The 22,740-nt window shown below is 33.3% G+C and overlaps 1 protein-coding gene across 14 annotated transcripts in view; it reads left to right on the top strand.

Moving 5' to 3' along the window:
* The window catches only part of PCDH7 (protocadherin 7), a 431,755-nt gene that overhangs the window by 217,797 nt on the left and 191,218 nt on the right, over window positions 1-22,740 (top strand). For 4 of the 14 annotated variants that reach the window (XM_078367405.1, XM_078367403.1, XM_017970636.4 and 1 more), the window contains one exon: window positions 10,758-10,853. The exons of the other annotated variants lie outside the window; for them this stretch is intronic. In XM_078367405.1, the coding sequence (XP_078223531.1) occupies window positions 10,758-10,846 (89 nt within the window). In that variant the 3' untranslated portion in view covers window positions 10,847-10,853. The remainder of the gene's footprint in view (window positions 1-10,757; window positions 10,854-22,740) is intronic. 14 annotated transcript variants of the gene reach the window in all.

The following is a 22,740-nucleotide window of genomic DNA, read 5'->3' as shown; positions in this document are numbered from 1 at the left end:
AAGATAGACCCTACTGATAACCGAATTCTCTTTAATAGTGAATTGTATGCTAGTGAGACTCCAGCAGAGTTATTTTGCTTTAGAGTTAAGGGTTTTACTTTGAAATCTTATTTATTTATTTATTTATTTATTTATTTATTTATTTATATTATTGAACAGTCTCACGGCCATGACTAAGCAAATTGCTCCATAAAATATTTGGTAATGTAAATGTGAGAATGAAAGTTATGTATCTGATGATTTGTCACATTTATGGCTTGTACAAACACAACTGTCTCTATAAAGGAATTTAATATACACATTGGAGAAAATTCCTGTAATGCCTAGTAAAAATGAATGCCATTATACGATGAGATCTCAAAAACAGAAATCACACTAGAATTATGCCTTTGGCATTTCTAATCATGCATGGCCTGGCTTTACAAATCTAAATTTGATATAGAAAAACTTAGAGTAAGTATTTATTATAGAAGTACTTGCTCTCCCACAGAGGATAGCATTTCATGTACAGGACCAGCTTTGGATGTCTTTCCTTATCTATTTATTTTATTGGCAAGAAATGGAAGGTCAATTAAGAGTAGGAAGTTAAATTGGATTCAAACTAGAGGAAAGACAGGTCAAAGTTGATGAGCACATGCCTAGAATCTGAGACCAGTGATTACCTCAGATTGAAGAGTAATGATGTGGTAGGCAAAAGAAACTCAGGGTTATACCAATAGCCTGAAAATGTAGTAACATTGAAATACATTTAGCCTCTTTCTTTATACTCCAAGAATTAGGCTTTAAAAAGTATTGGTTCCCATTTTAAAGAGTAGATCGCTCTTGTGCCTTGAATTAAAAAAAGAATTAACATCACACTTTCTGAACAGATTTCGATTAAAATTCTATTGACAAATTCAGTGTATTTAGTCAGTAAAATTTTAATTTTATAAAATCCTCATTTTAGAATTTTTTTTTTATAATGGACTTCCACTGATTGATATATGCTCACTGATATTTGAAAAATCCCAACATTATGGCCTCTTAATATTTTATAGAATTATATTTTTGCAAACCAAAATAATATACTAGCATAGTACAAAATATCCTTTGTGCATTATGTATAAATAGAGTATAGACAAAGATTTAGTTTCTTTTTATATAGTATTCTTAAAATAAACTTAGTGATTGTTTTTACAATGAAATCCTTGTGGCATATGGCTTATTCTCAAGTTTCCCCTTCTGTCAACCAGGAAATGTATTACTTAACTGAGATATAAAAGAGCATAGATGGTGGGGAAGAGAAGGAGCAGGTCCTTCACACATATTAGCAGGCCCTTATGCCGCTTATTAAGTTTGATGATCCTCAACCAATTCAGACAGCTATTGAAATAAGAAGAAATCAGCAATTTCGCAGAAGTATGAAAACGTGTGCACATGTACCTCACTCCTGCAGTTTTATCATCTGTCAGATTTCTCAAGAGTATACCATATTTTTTTGACTTGAAATAAAACATTATGAATACATACATACATAATGAAATGAGATATATGCTTTGAGGGAAATAGCATTGCCCAAAGTTAACAAACAGTTCATATGATTTAAATGATAGTATTTGGAAAGATACTCTCATGTACAAACTGAATTCCAACTTAGAGCATGCTACTTATCTTTTTAGTTGTACGTGAATGTGGTGAGCAGAAAATAATTTTTAAAAAAATGTAGTAAGCGTCTGGGATGCTTTATTGTCAAAGAACAACTTGCATTTTAAAAATAAATTAAAATACATTAAGAACAGTGTGCAAAGTATTTCAAGTAGATAGGGTGAGCAGACTGTTTTACTCTTCTTCCATTCTACATGTCTGTGAATAACCATTCCTTGAAGTTTAAAATTATAAATAACAGTGCTACCATGAGTTATTTCTACTTTACGAAGGAAATCATCCATTTTGTTTTCATTTTCATTTGGGTAAACTCAGAATGGCTTTGTGTGGCTTCTGCTGATCTTATTCAAGACTGAAGCATTTTTGACAAAAGAATGTTTCCCAATTGTGAGTAGTTTATTACATTTATGTGGCTAAATTGACTCAGAACTGACAACTGTTGTTTGACTTGGCAAAGTTAGAATATGGTAGTTGATACTCAGAAGACAGAGGTAACAAGTTGTAAAGACAAGAAATTTCAAAGAAGAACCTGTTAGCAAATTGGGCTTTAGTGATAAATGGTTGAATAAGGGTATTTTATTTATTCTACTGTTTAAAATGGAAACATAAAAGTTATTACTCTATGTTGATTACTCCACAACCTGCCCTCACATACATGCACATATACATGAGACCAAAAAATGAGGTAAAATGTACCATCTAATTTTTAAATTTAGCTATTCAGACAATCCTTTGTAAAACCTGGATATGTATGCTAGGTGGAGTTAAAAATCTGTCTATGCAGATAGAACCTTTACTATTAGTATTTACAAGGTCAGGAAGTGAGAAGTTATGAAGTGAAAAGTTTGGCTTAAGTTTTAGGATATGTAATTTTTAAAACAAAATTCTTTTGAAAATAATTTCTAGAATTTTTTGTAATAGATTGGCTAGGGTGGAGGCATGTATTTACTTATCTATTTATTTATTTATTTAATATCCTACCTTACTAGACTTTATGCTACATGATGACATGAAGTTGGAAACCATGTTTTCTTGTTTACAATAATATATCCAGCTAAACTAGGACAGAGTCTTGCATATAGTAGAGTCTCAATAAACTTTTGAATTAATTAATGAATAAATGAATACTCAAGTCAAGGATCTACCAACAAATTTCATTATTATTCATGCTTTAGTGTTTTAATTTTTTTGTCTTGCTCTACTGATAACTTAATCTACACTGAATTGTGTTAGTAAAGAAATTAGTCAAAATTATTGATTAGTATAAAATGTACTTTATGGAAAAGAAATTCAACTTGCTAGTCCTAAATTCTTTATAGAGCCTTGATAAAGTGTGTTTTATACTTCAAAATCATGCTTCTCTATGAGGTATAATTTCTTCCTTTCAGTGTCCTAATTGGTAGAACTAAGATGTTATTTTGTAGTTGAAAAATTCGTTTTTTAAATGTTCTTTTCCTCAAGGACCTGAGGACCTCAGGAACTTGAAGATCAAAGATGGCATGATAGTGGTCCATACCTAGCATGGGGGAAAGTGCTAGCATTCTCTGTGGACTGTGCCCTTAATAAAATTATTTTCTAGATAAGTTGGTATTGATTAGTAAACTTTATGAGTAACCCAGGTTGAGAACATCACAATTATGAATTTGAATTCTTAGTACATTGGCAATACACAATGAAGTATGTATTTATTTATATATTCATTCAATAATTTATTTATTACTAAAATATTACTGAAATCAAATTTCAAAGACAGGTGTAAGATTCAGGTCTGATAACCTACCTAAGCAATGGAAGAGGTAGGTTATATTTCTGTCTTAAGTAAATTTTTTTTCTAAATATGCTACTCTTTACACATTTCATTCTATTTTGTGAGGAACCTGGCATACATTTTTAAAATTATAGATTTTTTTCTTTCTTTTTCCCTGGGAGAAGATAGGGCGACATTGGGTAGAAGTCAAGATTTGCTATGGGTATGCTAACGTCTACATATGAAAAAATTATCTGAGTTCCCAAGGTAGTTTATTTTATATTGTCATATTTCTATTTTTAAATCACTTTCATTCATCTTAACCTCCATATCAATTCCACTTTATTGCTGCCCTTTCCACTCTTGTTTATAACTTTAGTCCTTTCTCCACCAGATCTCAGCATGATAACCAATTCACTCTCTTTAAATATGCAACAAAACCAATGTATTACTGGTGTGCTAATTAACTGTCACAAGCGAAAATATTTTGCATATTTCATCTCACTTAATTCTCACTGCATTTTTATTATACAGGTTTCATTATTTCACTATTGAGCAAACTAAGGATTACAGAATTTAAGTGACTTACTTAGTCACAAAGCCAGTGAGTGGCTGAAATGCAATTTGAACAAACTCTGTCAAGGGAAAAAAACCAAACCAAACCAAACCATGTTCTTCCCATTGCATCATGCTGTATCTAGCCATGCCTTTCTTTCATCGGAATGGTCTTAACCTCTTTCACCTGCATCTCTTCACTGCAGGCCAACTCTTCCTTTAAACAAAACTTGACCAACTGTGGCCCAGGACAACTTTGATTGCAGTTCAATACAAATTTGTAAACTTTCTTAAAACTTTGTGAGATTTTTTGCTATTTTTTTTTTATGACTCATCAGCTATTGTTAGTGTTAGTGTATTTTATGTGTGGCCCAAGACAAGTTTTCTTCCAGTGTGGCCCAGCGAAGCCAAAAGATTGGACGCCATTGCTTTAAACTTTACTGCAAATGTTGTCTCTTTTTGTGGAACTCTTCCTGACTATCTCTGCCATAGATCTTTGCATATCACATCTTGGTAGTAGCATATGTCATATTAGGGTCTTAAAAACTTATGTATCACTCCTCTTGCTCCAGTGTGGCCTCCGTGAGGGCAGGATTATTATTATTATTTTTTAATTCCTCTCAGTATTGCAGGAGCTTAAGCTGGCAGTTTTCGAAGCCAAGCGATCTCAAAACTCCAGGACTCAAAATCATTTCGTGATAATATTAGGATATCATTTACTCTTTCGACTCTCATTCTCTCACAAGTGCACAACTGAATTTTCCTGAGGTGACATGCCCTGTATCAGTGCAATGCACTGCATTCAGACCGGAGAGGATAATCCAGCTCTCCTCTGGTAAGATAATTATTCAAGAGGTAGGCAAAAAAATTAAAAAAAGTGGAACTATGTCATTCTTCTCACTTTTTTAAATATGGTAATTTTCTATTAAAATATATTATTTATGTCAGAATATAATGAATATAGTGTGACTATTTTCAAACATATATATAACTGATTATTTTTAATATGTGTTTATTTTAATTTCAAATATGATGAACATCAACAAATACACTCCACATAAGCAGAAGCTCTTTAAGGTCCTCTATAATTTTTAAAGTGTAAAGTAGGCTTGAAAACCAAAGGACGTAGGACCACTGACTAAACCAACCTGTAGCACATTAACTATTTGATTAACAAAGCCGAATAGTCACACTAATAAACCAATCCAGTGGGGGAGACTATATATGTTCTAGTGATGACTTAGACTTTCTGTTATTTGATAGACTTACTCTAACAAACAACTGTAAGTCAGGAAGATAATGAGCAAATCTCATATTAAAAATATATTCTTTAGAATAAAAGTAAATTTAGAATATTTATTATTTCCATTGTGTAAAATCACGTATTAGTTAAAATTAAATTGTAAGCAAATATTACTCAATACATAAATCAACAGTTAACTAGGTACCAGGTAGGTTATTTGCTTTTATGATAAAGGACATAGTGGGTCATGGTATTAGGGTAATACATTGTGAGATTTTTAGGGAGCGTGCTTGTGAAATTTAGAAATTTGAAATCTATTAAGCAAAATATTACAGATTTGCCAAGAGTGTTTTACAATGTTTTTAATACAACTAAATCTTGGAATTTTAATAAAATCATCACCTAAGAAAAATATATCTCAGCTCCAGAGTTATAGACAGCAACATTCTAATTTTCTAATTGTCTTGAAAATTATGTAATATTAAATAAGATTAATGAGCATCTTCAGTTAAAAAGAAAAATATTTACTCTAGATTTAAGAAATTTTAGATTTTACAAAATTTTAAACATGATATGCTACTATTAATACATCATACTTCAACTTTTCATGTGTGTGTGCATGTATGTTATCTCAAATTCATTGTAATGTATTTCATAGCTTAGATTTGCAACTAAATTTTAAATATTATTTACAAATTTCTTCATTGTACAATTGTTTATTAAAGCTGGTATTTTAAACACTTTTAAAATTTCAATTTTACTCAGCTGAGTTTTACTGCCATTAAGCTATGCAACTTATGCATTTAAATCTCAGAAATACCAGAAACACTATTAATGCTTAATAAAAAAGAAATAAATATAGGATTCATAAATAACTATTCTTTTATCTTACCTCTAATAAGTTTTTAAAAAGGCTCAATGATTTATTTTTAAAATGAGTATATTCTTTATTTTTTTTTAATGTTGTTTCATTTATGTCCTGACAGGTAACATCACCCAGGGTTTATATGATTATGTATTTTGTAATCTGAAAATACGGTTTGTTGTTTAGTTTAAAGGGGATCCGTCACTAACATATATGCAGTTTCCTGATTCCCATGAAAATATGTAACATTCCTCCTTTGCAAAGGTTTCCGGATTTCTTCTCTCCATGTTGCCACTTCTGCTGCCACCCAAAGCTGATCTTAATTCCATCAGGCCACAGTTATTGCCATCAATGAAGCTGACCCCTCTACATTCCAGCAATGCCTATAACAACGCCATTACAATGATTAAAATGCCCTTTTTGATGATTATTCAGCCACTATTAGCAAGAAGCACAATTAAAGAAAATCTGAAATGTCTCTGCCTAAAACATGGCCTCCCGTGAGGAATATATCAGACTGCCCATGGTCGCAGAAGCCCTGAGTCTCAATGCGACAGACTGTGGGAAAGTCTGAGAGTTGGACCCAGAATGAAAATCTCTGATTTTTCCAATTGTCAGAAAAAATTGACTTTTAAGACAGACCTTACTGATAGGATAAGGAAAACAATGCGGTTATCTGGAACATTGCTGCAGCAGGGCAATAATCTCTTCTTGTATGTCCTTACACCAGACACACCAGGTTTTGATAAATGTTTACGGACGTAAGCACAGAACAGGGGTCCCAGTGCCTAACTAAACTTCCTGTAATGTATTAACATATGATATATTAATGTTTAATGTGTCTCTCCTACCTCTCAAGGATGTGTTCTGTTGTTTTTCCCACCATCTATTGTTTTTTCTACCACAAGATCCACCCTGTTTGGACAAACTTTGCTGATTCTCCATTCCTCACCCACCACCCCTCCCTTCATGCTGCCTTAGGCTGTTTTGACTTCTCTTTCCACAAACTTTTCTTTTTTCTACAGCAATTCTTTTATGCTGTCATTCTTTTATACATATCCTATCCAGTCTGTGAAAAAGAGTCTCTCTCCTGTGAATAACAGTTACTCCTCTTACATCTTTGCTTTTAATCCCTAACCACTTTAGTATTTAGCACCTGTTTTTCTTTTTCTTTTTTTTTTTTTTTTGAGACACTGTTTCACTCTGTTGCCTAGGCTGTAGTGCAATGGCTTGATCTCTGCTCACTGCAACCTCTGCCTCCTGGGTTCAAGTGATACTCCTGCCTCAGCCTCCCGAGTAGCTGGGATTACAGACATACACCGCCACCCTCAGCTAATTTTTTTGTACTTTTAATGGAGATGGAGTTCTGCCACGTTGGCCAGACTCTTCTCAATCTCCTGACCTCAGATTATCTGCCTGCTTTGGCCTCCCAAAGTTTTGGGATTACAGGTGTGAGCCATTGCACTTGGCCTCAGCCCTTATTCTTTTACCCCAGCTAAAGAACGCCAAATGTCAATCAACAATAGACTGGATAAAGAAAATGTGGCACATATACACCATGGAGTACTATGCAGCCATAAAACACGATGAGTTTATGACTTTCATAGGGATATGGATGAATCTGGAAACCATCACTCTCAGCAAACTGACACAAGAACAGAAAATCAAACATGGCATGGTATCACTCATAGGCAGGTGTTGAACAATTAGAACACGTGGACACAGGGACAGGAGCATCTCACACTTCAGTCGGCTGGAGGGGACTAGGGGAGGGACAGTGGAGGGTTGGGAGGGTGGGGAGGGATAACATGGAGAGAAATACCAGATATAGGTGGTGAGGGGAGGAAAGCAGCAAACCACCTGGCCATGTATGTACCTATGCAACAGTCATACATGATCTGCACATGTACTCCAGAATCTAAAGTACAAATAAAGAAAAAAAGAAGAACACCTTCCTTGAGAACATTAACCAATGCCTGCTCTGCTTACAGTTGCGTGTGCTCTTTACATTTATTTTATTAAGTCCCACGGCCTTGTGTATCAATCTACCGTGTGTCCTTCTACCATGATGATACATGTTTTCCAAGAACAGAAACTAGAAGAGGCAGACTCTAGAGTGGTCAGACCAGCAGTATTTTCCATGTAATTCATACTGATTCATCTTTGTGACAGATAGTTCCTGTCATTTTGGGAAAACAAACTTATTCCAAACTCTTTCTCATCAATGTATGTAGTAACAATCACAAACTGTCTCTCCATCTACTTATTTTTACAAATTATAAGGCTAATTTTCCTTTTGTTACTGTTACCAGGTGAAAATCTAAGTCATATCATTGTCCATACCAAACTCCTACCAAATACCTCATGGGTATGAGGGATTCTTTTATTATCCTGGTCTCTACCTTTAAAATGCATAAAATTTATATTTCTTTCAGGCCACAGTTAGTGCAAACAATCCAGAAATTGCAATTCTCTATTGTATCAATTATTTTATTTTTTTTTCTTTCTTGTCGTGAGTAAGAACATGCAGTGCTTAACTTTCTATTCCTGGTTTATTTGACGCTTTAAGATTCCAGTTTATTTATTTTTTTTTGAGTTACGCTTCCACGTTGTTTTGGTTATTTGTAAACTCTGCTATTTATAAAATCCTTTTATATTGCTTATTATGTCTTGATAAATTATCAGAGTTTTTCTGTGTTTTATGTGTATATATTTACTTTATGTAGTTTCTCGTAAGTATAGCTTTTATTACTTTTAATCTCTCCCAGTGCAGTGCTAATTTATAAATATATTATCCCATAATAATCTACCCTTCTTAAAGCCAAAGGAATAATTTCTACACATAAAGTCTTAGTATATTAGGGACTCATATGCAAAACTAAAAATGCTGTATTTCATGCTATATGCAAGATCTGGCCACAAATTAAGAGCATGTGGATTCTTCTCCTTTTTGGATTTTGGCTTCTGAGATTCCCGCATTTGCTTCTTCCAAAGACAAAATTCTGATCCCAAAATAATCACTGAGGAATATTTAAATGTACAAAAAAATTAGGTTTAATTTTTTTGATTTTTCTCCTACTGAAATATAGAGGTTTTAAGTTTGAAGGGAGATTCAGACTTTAAAATATTACGTGTAATATCTATTCTTATTTTAAGTTAAATACAAAATTATAGAAATTTATAAGATCCCAAGCAATGGTGCAAAAATTATATGTTCAATAATATCAGTTAAAAATTATGTTTGCTACTTTGAGTTGTTTCTTTTAAATCAGAGGGCCTACATACTACTTATGCTTTCAGAATTCTCTGATGTTAATCTCTTATGATAACCAAAAAGTTTCCAAATTTCTCAACTAAAGGGCTGACTAATACTATTGCCTAAGCATTAGGTGGGTCATGTTATTTTAACTAGATATGCTGGCTAATTGTAAGCAGTATGTCAAAGATAAGAGGAGTTGAAACACTGGGAAATTTGGAGACACCCTGTCTAAATAGGATTAAGGCTAAAGGGAAAGGATTATTGTTTTCCAAACTCCTCTGATCCTTCTGATAACTGCTTTCCCAAACATTGGGATTAAAGGTTAGATTCACATTTAGAAACAAGAATGCTAACATGTATTAATGAATAGCCTTGTTTTTAGAGAGAAATCCATCAATGTCCTAGCCCTTCTGTATCTTATACACTAAGAAACATATTTGTGTGAGAAGTCACACACAGGAAAACTGGTTCTCTCCTATTTTTTAATTTTTTTTACATTACTTATTTTCTTCATAAAGTACACATCTATTATTGCAAGTTTATCTTCACTGTGTATAAAAGCTTTTCTAAATAGTTTAAGAAAAACATTTTTATATATTATTTGCATTTAAATATAAACGTACAAAGTTAAATATTTCTTTTAAAATAAATTAATTCTAAGAGAAAAAAAATTACCAGTGTTTGTTTAACAGTGGAATTATTGAATAGGTTTCTAAAACAACTAATCTGTATTAAAATTCAAACAGTTTACCTCCATCAACTGTATGGTAAACATATTTTTATAAAATTCTCTATATTTATATTTTTCAAGAGTACACATAGTCCAGATTAAACCATGTCTAAAAAATATAATTAAAACATGAACATTTTATAAACTTTTATTAGTTTGACCTCCTCCAGTATATAGGGATTCTGTTACATTTAATTGTTTTTATTAGGTTAATAAGTTGAAGTTGTTTTCATGTCAAAACTACATATACTTTGGAGAACATGAAAAGGAAGGTGCATTGTGAGACAGCTGTATTACAGCTGGGTAGAGGCAGAATGAGATGATAATCCCACTGTATGTTAGAAAGAAAATAAATATCTATTTGGTATTAGAATCTTCTTACAGCTTTTTCTGTTGTTAAAAAAGTTATGCTCATATATGAATGTCCTGCCTAGTTAAAAAGTGAGGATAAGGTGGTGGCTCATTTTGTAGCAGCCAACTGGGTCCCTGGACATGGAAAATTATAGGAGTAAGACTTGTTCAAATTAACACATTTCAAAATATGAATTTGTTTAGATTGTCTTTGAAATTTATACAGATTTAAAAAAAAAAAGAAGAAGGAAAACAAGCTCAGTGTTTTCAGAAATTGTTTTGTTGTCGAGGTCTGAGGATGGACACCATTTTGTAGGGGCTGCTGATTTTCCCTTTACATATTTCCCCATCTCCCTTCCCCAGGTGTTGCTGCCATCACTACCTTTCCCTTCCTCCCCTTTCCTCATGGCAAGACGCTTGGAAGAAGAGTGCTGTTAAGGCCTCTCCATTAATGAACAGGTATGGTGGTTCTCATGAAACAGTGTAGCTGCCCCTCTTCTGCATTCTCCATTAATAGTCTGTCTCTTTTACATTTACAAGATAACATTCATCCACTACACAGACCCTTCCGTATGGAAGAATTGTTCAACATGAGTTTATATATTTCACCATGTTATGCATTACCTAAATCCCTACACAGTGGTAGATTTTTCTAAATGTAAAGAGTTTAGAAGATTTAATGATATAATTCTCAGGGAAAGTTGCTATGCAGTTTCCTCAACAAAATATATTTAAAAGAAATGAAATTTATATGTATGAATATGCCACTTTCAACATTCTACAGACAATTGTTATGTAACATACCTTTGAAAATATAAAACAGGAATATTTCTGTGAATTTTATTTCAAAATTAAATGACATTTGCATCTTCAAAAGCGTTGCACAAAATTTTATGCACTTAATTATAATACTCATCGGGTTATAGAAAATTAGGTATAAGCTAGTTCAAATAAATCTAAATACCCTACAAAGCTATGCCATTCAGATGTGAGAGCTGAATGCATGCTAATTACTTTCTGCAACTTTCTTTCGTCAACTCATCTGGTGGCATTTGAGGGAGACAGAGGGGACTGTTGATTAAGTCCAAGATATTCTTCATTCAGGGTGCTATATTTTGAAAGGAGCTAGGCCCTTAGGGCTCAAACTCCAGCACAGTCATAACCTATAATACACGAACACTCAGTCATCATCAGGAAACGCCCACCTTCATGACTTCTTTCTTCACGAGTCCAACGAGTCCTCCCAGCTCCTGCAGGGGCTTGTTCTGGTGTATCAGACTTTGCATTACAGTGCTGTGACTCTCTCAGGTTAAGACACATGACTAAAATGCTACCTTTGGGCTAGGAAGATTCTTGGCAGATGACTTAGAAAAATAGTGTTTATGGGTGTGCATGTGTATAGCAGCATTATTTGTAGCATTCTTTAAAATAGTAGCATAATTAAGACTTCTCTGTGTGCACAAAGCAAAGCATTTCAATTTACATGCATTTTCACCGAATATTAAAAGATCATATTTCATTTTTTCACTGTATTTGAGTGCATTGGAATACTGGAGAAATTGGAAAGGTAATGAATGTTAGTCTGGACGATTAATCTTCATTTAGAAATGTATGGCATTCTATTAGATAAAGTTCTGATCATTGAGTATCTTTCATGATCTCACTTCTACCCACATTTCTTGTTTTTATGTTACCTTTTAACCTTGAATGCACACTGTGCTCTGTGCTCTGTATCTTTCTCAGAGGGTGCAATTTTTCATGTCCACAGGCCTTCGGATGGTTAGATCTCTCCATCTGGAAGGCACTTTACCTGTGCCTATTTGGAAAATTCACACAAAAAAATTATAACGGCAACCATGTACTGAGGATTTATTGTGTATGGCCACAGTGTTAATGAGCTTCACTTCCATTTCCTTAATTCATATAAACAAAGAAACTATGAGTTAGAAATTATTATTCATTTTATATAATAGGTAAGAAAACTCAGACTTGATGAAGTCAAGAGGGGCCAAGATTAATCAGGATTGACCAAAGTGGGACATGCCTTACATAGCTTCTCCTCATTTCTCCCCAGGAAAAGAGTACTCTCATTCATGCTCAACTCTGAGTTACTAGAGGTCAATAATTCTACCTTATCTTTTCTTTTCTTTTTTTTTTTTTTTCTGGAGATGAAGTCTCACTTTGTAGTCCAGGCTGGAGTGCAGTGGTGCAATCTTTGCCCACTGCAGTCTTTGCCTCCTGGGTCCCAGTTTAAGCACTTCTACTGCCTCAGTATCCTGAGTAGCTGCCATTATAGGCACGCACCACCATGTCCAGCTAATTTTTGTATTTTTAGTGGAGACCTGGTTTCACCATGTTGGCCAAGCTAGTCTTGAACTTCTGACCTCATGATCCACCCACCTCAGCCTCCCAAAGTGCTGGGATTACAGGTGTGAGCCACTGCGCCCAGCCTGCCTTATCTTTTACGAGCTCTTCAATGTCCACAATATTTTTTACTCATTAAATGTTGATTAAATGAATGAATGTTTACAAAAGAGCCATCAATCTTCTTCATGTGAACATGACCCTTCCCCTCACCCGTACTTCCCTCTGCTTTGTTTTTATTCCCTTCTTAATTTGTTGCTCTTGGCCATTATTAGCTTAATAGATTACTCGATATATTTTTTATAAGAAATAATTTATAATTTCTCTTCAGAATTAAGACCTGTAACTACAAACTGAGTCAATATAAAATAATTGCATCCCCAGAAAAAGAAATTGATAATTCAAATCCTGTAACATTTATTAAATCTAATAGCAGGAAAGGAAGCACAGAAATATGTATAGCTCACACAGAAAGAAGAAAATTGAAACAAAAATTTTCAAAGATATGAGGGAAGGAAATTACAAAAATTATACATGAGATTATAGGTAAATAAAGGAACTACACTTGAATAGGAAAACAGTTGTATCGGTTTACCGCAATAGGAAAACAGTGGATAAGTAAAAAAGTAGTTAAGGAAAAGAGGCCAAATTAAGGAGAAAACAAAAATCTTTGAGAAAAAAGAAGTGAAACAACTTTTGGAAAGTGAATGTAAGAGAAGTATAAAAATGAAGGAAACATGTCATTAAAAGCCACAAACACTGAAAGGACTTTAAAAGAATATTCACGAGGTCAAGAGATCGAGACAATTCTGGTCAACATGGTGAAACCCCACCTCTACTAAAAATACAAAAATTAGCTGGGCATGGTGGTGCACGCCTGTAGTTCCAGCTACTCGGGAGGCTGAGGCAGGAGAATTGCTTGAACCCAGGTTGCGGTGAGCCAAGATAGTGCCATTGCACTCTAGCCTTGGTAATAAGAGCGAAAATCCATCTCAAAAAAAAAAAAAAAAAAAAAAAAAGGAATATGGATTAAAATTAGGAGGGAAAAAAAATCAATGCAGGTAGAAAGAAGTTTTTTTTACTAGTTTGTGTTTCCTCATTCTTAGAAAAGCCTTTGAGGTAAAATGACTGGAAAGCAAAAGTGCAAGTTAAGATGCATTTATTTGTGTACACTGTAGGTTTTTAGGAATTTTTCTGTGACAACAGTTTTCTTGAGAGCAAGATACAGTCTTAAGCATTAGAACTAAAATAGTTGTGCCTGGAGAATACCGTTGAGACAGGGCTTGCTGGGGAACTAAGTCCAAATATCCCTCCCTCCCCCACATTCTCTACCAAGATACTCTTAACACCAACTAATCTGTTAGTTTTACACATAAAAGTATCATCATACATGTATTTTTCTTTATGTAGAGTGCCTGAAGCATAGAATACGTGTTTGCTGAATTAGTCATAAAATTTGAAGAGTGGATAGAGATTAATGGTCAACAAATCTCGTTTTCGATTGTGCATGCATCCCTTATCAGTTTATAAGACTTGCTTATCCCCACTTGAATAATTCCAATGATGCAAAGTCCAGAGGAGGCTCCTCTTTTGGACATTTTTGACTTTCTAGCTTTTTCTTATATTGAGCCAAATCAAGCTTCATGTATCTTGAATCCAGTTATCTTGCTTTTCCCTTTTGGAAGCACAGAATAATTTCTAATTCTTTTTTAAATGAAAGTATTTCTAGACCTAAATTCAGATAGACACTGTATCATCATATCTAGAGATCTAATGGCTTTCTAAATATTCTTTTTTGGTTTATAGCCCCAGTCTTTCTAATTTTTCTATGTTACTTGGTTGCAAATCTTTTTAGTATTCTGGTTATTTTCATTTTCTTAGTTGGTGAAAATGGTCTTGCCCAAAACAAGAAATTAAATGTGGGCTCCCACAGTGTATATTCTTATATTTGGTCAGCTTGAAGAAACTAGCAATTTCATTTGAACACCTTCCATTAAAAAAAAAAAGAAACGTACAGTTTAAAGCTGCATATGGCTTTGACATGGATTCCTTAGAGGTGTGGTTTATATGGGATACAGTATATAAATACAAGTATGTATAAAACAATTATTTTAAAAATAACATTTGAAGGAAGATTTTCAGTCTTTACTTTTTACTTTAATACATATTTTAGTTTGAGTTGGGTGCCTGAGGTGTATCTTTGGCTAAGAAGTCCATTCATATTCTAAAAAATTTCACACTACAAAATATAATATCCTTAAGTGGATAATAACATCGGTGAAAGTAAAAGACAAGCAAAATCAAACAAAAATTATTTTTTGAATGCAAGTAATTGACTTGATTGACTGATAATATAATCTCATATATAATATATAGCATATTTTTACATGGAGGGCAGATTAGAGCAAATAAGATTAAAAGGTGTGTAAAGCAAGAGCTGTCAGTTCTGCGCTTTCCCTAACAGAATTTACTGCAAAGTAAATTCTTCATTTATGGGAACTCTTACAAATGCCAAATTGCTGTCAATATCCCTTGGTGCGTCCTATTTGTCAGTAGATTACGGCACACTCTGCAAGCCTTGCAGATCTGACTTTCAGGGAGTGTCTATGAAGAATATATGGCCTTTTCCATAACTAGGAAATTTAATTAATTTTCTGGCAGAGAACACTTTATGCCACACCCCTTTTTTCTGACCCTACCCAAGACTTCCATTTTCAAATGTGCTTCGTATATTATGAACCTATATAATCTTAATAAAGGTTTTCCATATGGTAATTATATTGTTTGACTTTGTACAGTATTCTCAGGCGCTCCAGGGCTGATGTAAATTGTAAATTTTTTCTCTATGGTACTAAATGTTTCTTTGTACATTGTATGAATATGTTGCTTTTTGACATTCAGTTTCCGAAGGAATACCCTTTAGATATTTGATTATATGTAAGATTTTTAGGTAATATTCTTAAAACAAGAGGGAAGCAGTATCTGCTTTGCTATCACTGCTATTGAAGGAGTATGTCATGTGAACACGATCGATTCGATACCTTTCTCTTTGTCTTTTAGTATCATGGAAGACAAGGATTAATCACTTAACCTCTCAAGACCTCACTAATGTCATTTAAGTGAGGGATCTGGACTAAAATTTTTACAGTAAAATTCAACTTTCTACAGAATATGGAGGACTAGGAATTTTATAAATTGAGATTTTGTTCTATGTTTGCTAAGAAACTATATTTAACCTTCCTGGAGCAGGGTTTCCTCAGCTGCAAAATAAGGAGACTGGGCTAAATCACGGATATAATCTTTAGTGATAACATGTGTTGACTTATTTTTCTTTCTGAAGCTATTTCTTGAAAAGGAGTCTGAGAGCATGCTTTGACTGAGTGGCATGGACTGCTGCGACCATTACCTCTTATGTCACAAACTTGTATCATCAATTATGAGAATGTTTCTCATTCAAAAAGGAATATTTTGAAGATTATTATAGTATTTAAATGTCTAGGTTTTTCCTTGTTTGAAGAATGATCCTTAGGCTTCAAAATATGTGAATCCAGGAAACTGTTTGGTGCTTTTAAGAAAGACAGGTTGAGGAGAGGGCAGCCACTTTAGATTCTTGGAATACTTTTAACTCATAAGAGAGATGAGGGATTCAGCTCATTCTTTGTGATTCCTAATAACAGATTGAAAGCCAATAGGATAACATAGGGAAAAGACTAACTCCACATAAGAATAAAATGTATTACTATAGAAAATGCTTAGTAAACGTTGATACATAGAATAGTCTGTGTTGTGAAATCTGCATCCTTAAAGATGTTAAAATTTAGATTGCCTGACAGTTTCTTAAGGCCACTATTTTTGTGTATGTATGTATTTATTTATTTATTTTTGAGATGGAGTCTCCATTGCTGGAGTGTAGAAGGCACAATCTCAGCTCATTGCAACCTCTGCCTCTTGGGTTCAAGGGATTCTTCTGCCTCATCCTCCCAAGTAGCTGGGATTACACGTGCGCCCCACCACACGTGGCTAATTTTTGTATTTTCAGTAGAGACATGGGTTTCACCATGTTGACTAGGATGGTCTCAAACTCCTGATCTCAAGTGATTCTCCTGCCTTGGCCTCCCAGAGTGCTGGGATTACAGGAGGAAGCCACCATACCAGGCCAATGCCATTGTTAAAGGACCTCATAAGATAGCAATTTAGTTAAAATGAATTCTAATGCTAGTTGTCTGTGGTTCCATAATAACTATCAGACATAATAATATCAATAATTTTGTACTTAGATTTGGTGATATAATTATCAAAGATTTTTTTGGAATTGATGATTTAGAAGTTTAAAGTAAGTCATGTACTTGTTAGCCAGTGTTGTGGAGTTCTAGTACAGTGCTTTATCTTATCAGAGCTGCCTTTTTGAAGAAAAAGCTCCTAATCCTCATCTGTGGAATTCACTTTTTTTGTTATCTATAGACTTTACCCTGCATCTTCATTTTGAATGTTACTTTTTATTGAAGTATAACTGACTGTAATAAAAGCTAGAATAAAGATCATTTGCAAAAGTAATTTAATGATTATTTCCAACTTATTAAGGTATAGAACATAAAGCATTCACATAGAATCATAAAGTATTTTAGCTGGAAGGGATTAAGAAAATTTCCTCTTGAAATCTAGTTAACTTTTTCAAGGTCACTTAGTTAATAAGACACTTGTGATCTGGATTTTCCGAATCTCAGTCCAGAGTAACCAAACGTACTATAGTAGCTTGCTTTAAAGTACAGATCTTGGTGAGTTGAGGCTTTCTTTTGCATCTTTGGATGCACTACCTGTCTTGAATCAGCAGGCTGAAATAGGAAGGCAAACAACCAATTTTGTATAGAAGAAACAGAAATACACTAGGTAGCATAGCCTGCTGTGTTCCTGGAGGAACATGGAGGTCAGCATCCCTTTGTAAAGCTCGACATTACAAATATTCTTTGTAATCTACTAACAATTCTTACCAGAAATAAAAACAGTAAAAGAATATATACATACATATATATTCTTTTATATTCATATATGTGTATATATATTTATATACACATATATGTATTTATATACACACATATATGTATTTATATACATATATGTGTGTATATATGTATTTATATGCACATATGTATGTATATACATATATATGTATTTATATACACATATATATGTGTGTGTGTGTGTGTATATATATATATATATATATATTCCAACTTAAAATTGGATACTGCATAATATGAGCTTATTACCACTGTCTCATAGCTCTGGTCACCAGAAACTTTAACACCACTAGAGTTTATAACAAATAAAACAGCAAGTTACCAAAGATGTCCAATCATAAATGTTAACCAGACTCAACCATCATTATTTAAGCTTGCCCGTCCACTCTAATCAGGACTATGGACCTCAATTAAATAAAGAGAATTGTAAACACAAGCACGTTAGCTGATGGTAATGGAGTATTATTTATTTGACAGGGGAAAAAATGTCCTCGGACACCAATAGGACATATTGCTCACGATTTTAACTCTCTGTGATCTTAGTTGAGTATAATAACATAAGCCAGTGTGTTTAAGTAATAAAGAAAGTATTTTTAGAACACCAGGAAATGTGGATCTAATTTTGAAATTGTGACACTTTCATGGGGATAAACTTGGCTGAAATGCAACCGTTTTGCTGATCTCCCTCCATATAATAGGAACAAAAATTGACATTGGGTGGGGTGATTGGTTTAAAAGGTGTTTTGGATCATTTACTTTTAGACTTTTTTCCCCAATAAAGCACCATACTATTAACGGATTTTCTTCTTATTTCTGAACTAGTTCTCAAAAGGACATTGCATATTGTATGTTTTTAAAGATATTAATTAAATAGGCTTTACATTGTAAGAGTCTTTTTGTATATATCCATAAGAAATTTTCTTTCAGGTGACTGAAGTTCTAATTTTACCATGGAAATCAATAGAAAAGTTACTTTCAGCTAACATATTAATTTGCTTTACTGTTAACTCTGCTGGATCACATTAAGTTAGTGGATCATTTCCAAATATTTTTAGCCTTAGTATGAATGAGACACGAGGCACTGTTCAAATCATTTGAATATGTTTTATGGCACTTGAACTTAAAAAACTTTTCATTATGCTTTAAAGACTGAAAATATCTGCTAAACTGTGATAAACAGAGGGTATTTATATAAGAAAGGAAAGAGTGGAAAAGGTAGATCAAAACCAGGCAGAACAAACTACATGCACATGAAAAGAATCAGTGAGGAAGCAGGTTACAGTTTTTTAAAAAATACTCTTAATTTTTGGTTAGTTAGCTAGATAGTTTGCCAGTGGAGTGGAAACACTAGAAATTAAATGTACTGAAGGTGGAAAGAAACCAAGGGCCCATCTGTAGATGTCTCATATAATTAACCGGGCAGATTAGCTCTTCTTTATATTTCCAAAATATATTTCATGCATATGTGAGTGGCATGTAATCATAGCATTATATCAAATATTTATCAAAGAAAACACAATCTATTCTGGTTGTTGATGTTGCCTTAATGGTAATATAAGGATATTATAATAGCAAAAGAAATACCACCATGTATATTTAAATGATAATTAATAACCTATGGAGATTTAAATAATAACTTCAGATAATAAAATATTTTTCACCTAATACAATTCTTAACAATCCACTTTTAGTTTTTAGAATAACATTATCTTAAGATAAAAACTTTCATGTAATTTTGGCAAAACTCTCTAAAGTTTTAATAATATTTTAACAAAATAAATTAATTCAATCTGGAAATTGAAGTAATTTGCAGCAGAAATAAATGATTATGGGACATAATGTAGCACTTTGTTTCTTTTAAAAAATTTTGATATTTATCTAAATTAACCAAGAAAAAGAAAACCAGTCATTTCATAAATAAACTGTTGCTATTATTGAAATAGTGACCAGAAAAGACAAAATCAAATTCTCTTATTATAAACTTAAAATTAAAATTTTAAGAAAATAAAAAGTATCATGAACAAATAAAGCATTTTACTCAGTAGATAATAACATCCATTTTAAGCAGAGCAGTATTTGCCAGCCCTTTGGTAGGGGTGGAGGAGCCAGCTTGTCTTTTCAATAGGGTGAAGCTTAAAGCACCAGATTTGCAAAATTAAATGGTTTTGAAAGTTTAAGAAAGTATTGAATCATCTACAACTTGGTATAGAAATCACTCTAATTTTCAAAGATGTTATAATTCAATGGTTTCAGTCATGCTTTAATATATGTTTAGCTTTTACCTGCAATTGTATTTATAAGATTCAATAATAAGAATGATGGTTTTTGAAATTTGCTCGTAAATTGAGGGGCACTAAAAGGAACGTTTTAGCAATAGGTAGGTCTTTTTTTAATCCAACGATTTATTGTTAATAACTGTAAAACTTCAGAGTGGCTTGCTCTAAGGAAACGTGTGATTTACGCAGCACCATTAGCAATTAAAGTTATGGACTATTTTCTGGGCTCTCATAAAGTCCAAATATCAGAGATATATATTGTCTTATTGGATGAATTATACCTTTTTAGAAAAAAAGTACAATTAAAAAGTATAACTTCTTATCACAGAGCATTTTTGGCAAAAGTAAAACATGAACTGTTATTATTACATGTTATAGATTTTACTTTGGCATGACTAGAGTTTGTACAAAAGTATGTTTCCTGCAGTTGTATGAATATAATATTTACAAGTAAAATGTATAGACTATTTTTTCTTCGAGAAGCCTGACAGCATTATGTCACTTTTAAAGAATCACATTAGTGCCTATGACCATGACATGTAAGAATTTAGTTTATAAAATACAGTAATAAAACTTAGATACTTAAACTGCAAATGAAGTTGCCATTTATTTTCATTTACAGAGCTATAAATGTGTTCCTTCATCTATTTTGGTAGGTAGTTGTTATTTATTTGTCTCTTCCACTTTGAATTAGTAATTTAGGGCTTCCATTTTATTTAGCAAAAATCCTAAATGAAAGAGGATATATACTTAATCAATGAGTAAGTGTCTGGGAGAGCCAAGTGCTTACCCGGGATTGCCGTTTATAAAATTCTGATAGTCTGACAACTCTGTGTTCTATTTTCTCACCTGTGAAATGATAACATAGTAACCTACATTAGGTTCCCAATGGTTCATGCAGAAATTATATGGACAGTTAGAAAAGGAAATTAAAGAGGGAGGGAGGGAGGGAGGAAAGGAGGGAAGGAGGGGAGAGGAAGAAGGAAGGAGGAAAGATTTCCTACCGATTTATAAGCTACCTCCAAGTAGGGACCATGGATAATGGATGCAATAGAATATTTTGCCATCAAAATAGGATTCTCTATATAGGTGGGCTTAGAGAAATGCTTTTGGGAATGAATTAGAAAATGAGAATTGGCTATGGCTAGGTCATGTAACAAGGCACTGCTATGCAGACATACCAATAAACCAGGTAGTTCATGAATGAGCAAAATGCTACCTCCTGCTTATTGTGAGTGGAATTCCTTTGGCATAGCCATGTTTTTAGAATAATCTTCTAGAGGACTCTTACATAATAGTCATGAAAAGATCTGGGGAAGAAATTATAGGATATATTTTATGCTAACTGTTAGAGGAACAATCACAGTGTAAACATCAGATTAAAAATTAGGTGAGAGCTGTTCATTCTAAAATATTAGTTAACCAAAGTATTATTTATCTTCTTTTGAGTCTTATTTTCTGTTTCAGGACTTTCCTGGGTATTACAGATGCAAATTAATTCTAGCTGTTAAGAAGGCCTTTTTCATTTCTCATGCGAACCTCAGTTTCATTCACCTGATTTTATGCAATATAAAATGAGAAAATAACAGTAGAACTATAAATGAGAAAAAAAAAATATCTACTGAGTTGAGGAAATGTGAAATAAAATTTAGTTTTAAGATGTCTTATGGGCCAGGCACGGTGACTCAAGCCTGGAATTCCAGCACTTTGGGAGGCTGAGGCGGGTGGATCACGAGGTCAAGAATTCGAGACCATCCTGGTCAACATGGTGAAACCCCGTCTCTACTAAAAATACAAAAAATTAGCTGGGCATGGTGGCATGTGCCTGTAATCCCAGCTACTCAGGAGGCTGAGGCAGGAGAATTGCCTGAACCCAGGAGGCGGAGGTTGCGGTGAGCCGAGATCACACCAATGCACTTCAGCCTGGGTAACAAGAGCGAAACTCCGTCTCAAAAAAAAAAAAAAAAAAAAAGTCTTATCTTTTAATCTGAGTAAACTTTGTTAGCTCTCTCTGTAAATATAGAATGTAAAACATTAGAGTTGATTTCATTAAAGAGTCTAGGTGACTAAAATATGTGAATTAAGAAGAAAAGAAGACAATTGTTATTTGATCTTGAAATTAAAATACGTGGATTTATACATCTGTAAGAGACTGTTTTCTCTCTCAGCAGATGTTCTCTTGTCAAATGAATATAGTCACTTATTTCTTTCATGGGAATGTGTACAAAGTGCTTACTATATTCTTAATAATACTTTTTAAATTTAATGAGTTTCATTCATATTGCATCTTACTAAAATTTGTTTAAAGTAGCTTATAAAAAGATATCACAAAACTTTGGCACCTAGTAATAGTTTGATTTTGATCAAAACATATCTAAATCTATCAAAAATATAGCCTTCTTTTCCCTGACTTCTCGTTTTTATTATTTAGAAAATGTAATATTGGTGGTTGCTTTCTACATGTGATTATTGTCAATTGATATAGCTTCATGTGCATACAGCTTTTCTATAGGTATACTGAACTAGTAACACCTCATTGTTTTTACTGCCATCATTAAGCTGCAAACAGAGTCAACTTATCTCACCTGTTGTAGCAAGTTTGGATAAATTGTCTGCTGCTGTTTTGCTCAGACAGAACATGCCCATAAGGAGGTGTTAGAAATTTTGTCTCAATAACTTCCAAGCATT

This window comes from Callithrix jacchus, chromosome 3, assembly GCF_049354715.1.
Source record: "Callithrix jacchus isolate 240 chromosome 3, calJac240_pri, whole genome shotgun sequence".
NCBI classification, from domain to species: Eukaryota; Metazoa; Chordata; class Mammalia; order Primates; family Cebidae; genus Callithrix; species Callithrix jacchus.
Note: the sequence above shows the minus strand (reverse complement) of the source record. Positions and strands in the feature narration are given on the sequence as shown.